Genomic DNA, 3,104 nt, shown 5'->3' on the forward strand with positions numbered 1-3,104 from the left:
GTTGCAGGGGCTACATGTGAGAGGGGCTTGCAGCTACTTTTTGGAGCAGTCCACCACCCACTGTGTGAGAATCCCTGATAGCCAGGAGCAGGAATGGACAGGAGGGAACCTCTGCCTGAGGGGTCTGTGTGCAGAAAAAGGAGGCACAGTCTTAGATAAAATCGAGGTTGTGAGACCGGGGATACAGCTCAGTGGTGCAGTGCCTGCCTGGCAAAATGAGGTCCTGAGTTCAATTCCTGATACCAAAAAAAAAAAAAAAAAAAAAAAAGGACATTGGCCATTGTACTAAAAATCTAGGGAGCAGGTGCCCCTCCCCAGGCTGTCTGTCTGTGCCTCGGTCTCCTGGGATGAAGTGAGGACAGAATGGTCACCCCTTGCTGTGACACCTTCCTTCTGTCTTACTCCTCGGTCACACTCCCAATACCTCTGCGTCTCTCTCCATCATCTGCTACCTCTGTGTCCCTTCTATCCCCTTCCCTGGTCCTGTCACCTCCAGGCTCCAGAGTTTCCCCTCCATGTCGTTATGTCCCCTCCATGTCCTTATGTAAGATTCCGCGGGAGGATCCGTCCCTTCGCAGGGGCGGATTTGCCCAGAGCAGAGTGCGAAACCGACCAGGCCAGGGTTAGGTGACCGACCCCCACCCGCCCCGCCCCGCCCTGAATCACAGACAGACACAGGTGCGTTTGCAGGGTTTATTGTCCATATTGCGAGGTCAGAGCTCGGGGGCTCTGGCTCGGGGCTCAATAGCCGTCGGGAGAGGCGGGATCGGGCTCAGGCGCCCCCGCCAGCTGCACCAGGCGGTACAACAGCGCCCCCGCGGGGCCGTCCAGCTGCGTGGCGTTGTTGCTCCGGTCGCCGGCGCGGGCGCGGCGGTGGAGGCTCTCGCGGCACTCGGGCTCCATCGCGCAGCTCTCTGCGGGAGGGGAAGTGAATGTGAGCGCGGGCGCAGTCGGGAGGGGGCCCTCGCCCGCGCCCGCGCCCCGGCTCGCTCCCGCGCCCTCCGGGTGCGCACCATCGTTGCAGCAGACCCCGTCGGCCGCACAGCGCCCCCCGCCGGCACAGGGCTTCCGGCCCGACTGGCAGGGCGACGGCAGGAAGTTCTCCTCGCGGCAGCGCAGCGCCTCGGCAGTGCCCACGAAGCAGCCCAGGGCGTCGGCGCAGCAGATGCTGGGTCCGAAGCAGCGGCCTTGGCCCCCGGGGCCGCAGGGGAGGCACTGTGGGGACGGGAACGGGAATGGGGACGGGGGCGTGAGGGGCCGGGGCGGGCACCCAGGCTGTGGGGCGCGGGACGCCGGGCACAGGCAGAGTCGAAATCTGTCAAGATCCTTCCTTGGTTTTAGACAGAACCACTCGCTGTGCAGCTCCGGGCACCCTCACCATCAGTTGGGGACCGGTCTCCCCGACCTCCGTACAGCCGAGGCAGTACTGTGTGTGCACCTCTCTCTCCGCTGCCTCCCTGTTCTGGGCCTCCCGCCAGTCCCAGGTGGAAGCTCAGTCCTTTGGGTTCCTCATCTCCCCACCTGCATCCCACATGTTGCAGAGGATGCTTGTACCGCCCAGAACACACCCAGCACTTCCTCCCCTGCTCTCCACTCCAAGTTGGTGGGTGTCATCCCGGGCTCTGACACCCTCTTCACCCATTCATGGCCTTCCAGGTAGGCGGCAGAAGCCTGAGCTCTAGGTGAGCCAAGCCATGGGAAGGCAGCTTGTGGAGGCTGCCCCTGTCACTCTCTCGCTTGCTTACTCAGTGGCTCAGCACTGAGGCACTGTGGCTTTGCGGATCTGAACACCCAAAAGGGAATAAAAGGGAGCGCAGCACGAGGAATGGGGCCAAGCACCCAGCAGAACTTCCCTATGGGATGCGCAGAGCAAGGGCCGTCTTGTGGGGGCACCTGTGGCAGACAGGTGGGGCTGGGCTGGGGCTCCAGTATTAGGTCTGGACCAAGGACCCTGGGCATGGAGGAGGCCTTGCCTCCCCTTTTTGCCTGATGCAATCCCAAGCCTGGGTACTGCAGAGGCGCCCCCACTTTACTGCAGCCCTGCCTGGGTGAAGACTGAGCCTGCTGCAACTTCTGCCCCTCCCAATGTTGACAGCTGGGTTCCCTCTGCCCAGCCACGCTACCTCCTCACGGGCACCTCCCTAGACTTCCTTCTCCCTGGCTCCCCTCCTTCCTGGACCATGTTCCAAGATACCAGTCCTGGGGCACTGCCCACTCCCCTGGGAGAGCCACGGTGGTACCTCTCTCAGCTCCATGTCCACCAGGGCCCGCTTGCCACCCCTCGGGCAATTCTGGAAGTAGCAGGCAGAGGTGAAGGCCAGCAGGCCGAGGAAGCAGGCAGGCAGCATGGTGTCAGGCATCCTGGCGCACACTGGTAGGCACTGGGTGGGCGCTGCTCCGCTTGCCTGTGCTGCTGCCTTGGCCGCTGCCTATTTATGTCCACAGGTGTTCCCTGTGGGCGGCCTGGCTCCGCCCCTACCCAGTGGGCCCCCAGGAACCCACAGCCTCCAGGTCCCAAGCCATCAGCGGTGATTCAGGCGTCTGGGGACACACGTGGACCTGTCTGTGCAGAGGATGGCGGAGGAGGGGGGCAGGCCACCCGCTGTCAATGGCTGCAGTGACAGGAGCTGTGGTAAGCGTGACTGCAGCACTGTGGGCCCAGGGAGAGAGCTAGGCAGGGGTCTGTCATTGAGCATCCTTGCCACTGTGGAGAGGGGAGTTGATGGGTTCTATCCACCCGATACAGACCGCAAGAGTGGTGCGGGCCCATGGAGCTGCTGTGGGAGCAGGATCAGGCCCCCGCTTGGCAAAGGTAGGGAGGGGACAGCCAGGTGTGGTCAGATAAGCCCTGCCACAGGACAGGTGAGCAGGAAAAAACCCACACCCTGGTGGCAGGGACAGAGCCACTGTCGTAGAGCCAAGGGAGGCACACAGGGCAGGCAGAGGTCATCCCCACAGTGGGCGTGGCAGTCTTCAGGGGGATGCCCAGGGTGCTTCTGCCTCCACCTCTGGAGAGCAAGGCATGGGACTCGGCCCTGACGCTGGGCTCTTGGGGGCAGCTTCTATGTATATACCCCATCACCAAGCCCAGATAGGGGGTGAGG

The 3,104-nt window shown here is 63.0% G+C and overlaps 1 protein-coding gene across 1 annotated transcript; it reads right to left on the reverse strand.

Moving 5' to 3' along the window:
• Nucleotides 1–741: 741 nt before the first annotated feature.
• On the reverse strand, nucleotides 742–2,372 carry Avp (arginine vasopressin). Its single transcript, XM_004634251.2, has 3 exons — nucleotides 2,241–2,372; nucleotides 1,014–1,215; nucleotides 742–914 (listed from the first exon to the last, which is right to left on the reverse strand). Exons 1-3 carry the CDS (start codon nucleotides 2,358–2,360, stop codon nucleotides 742–744), a joined length of 495 nt encoding a protein of 164 aa, XP_004634308.1. The 5' UTR covers nucleotides 2,361–2,372.
• Nucleotides 2,373–3,104: the final 732 nt, after the last annotated feature.

This window comes from Octodon degus, unplaced genomic scaffold, assembly GCF_000260255.1.
Source record: "Octodon degus isolate 3935 unplaced genomic scaffold, OctDeg1.0 scaffold00060, whole genome shotgun sequence".
NCBI classification, from domain to species: Eukaryota; Metazoa; Chordata; class Mammalia; order Rodentia; family Octodontidae; genus Octodon; species Octodon degus.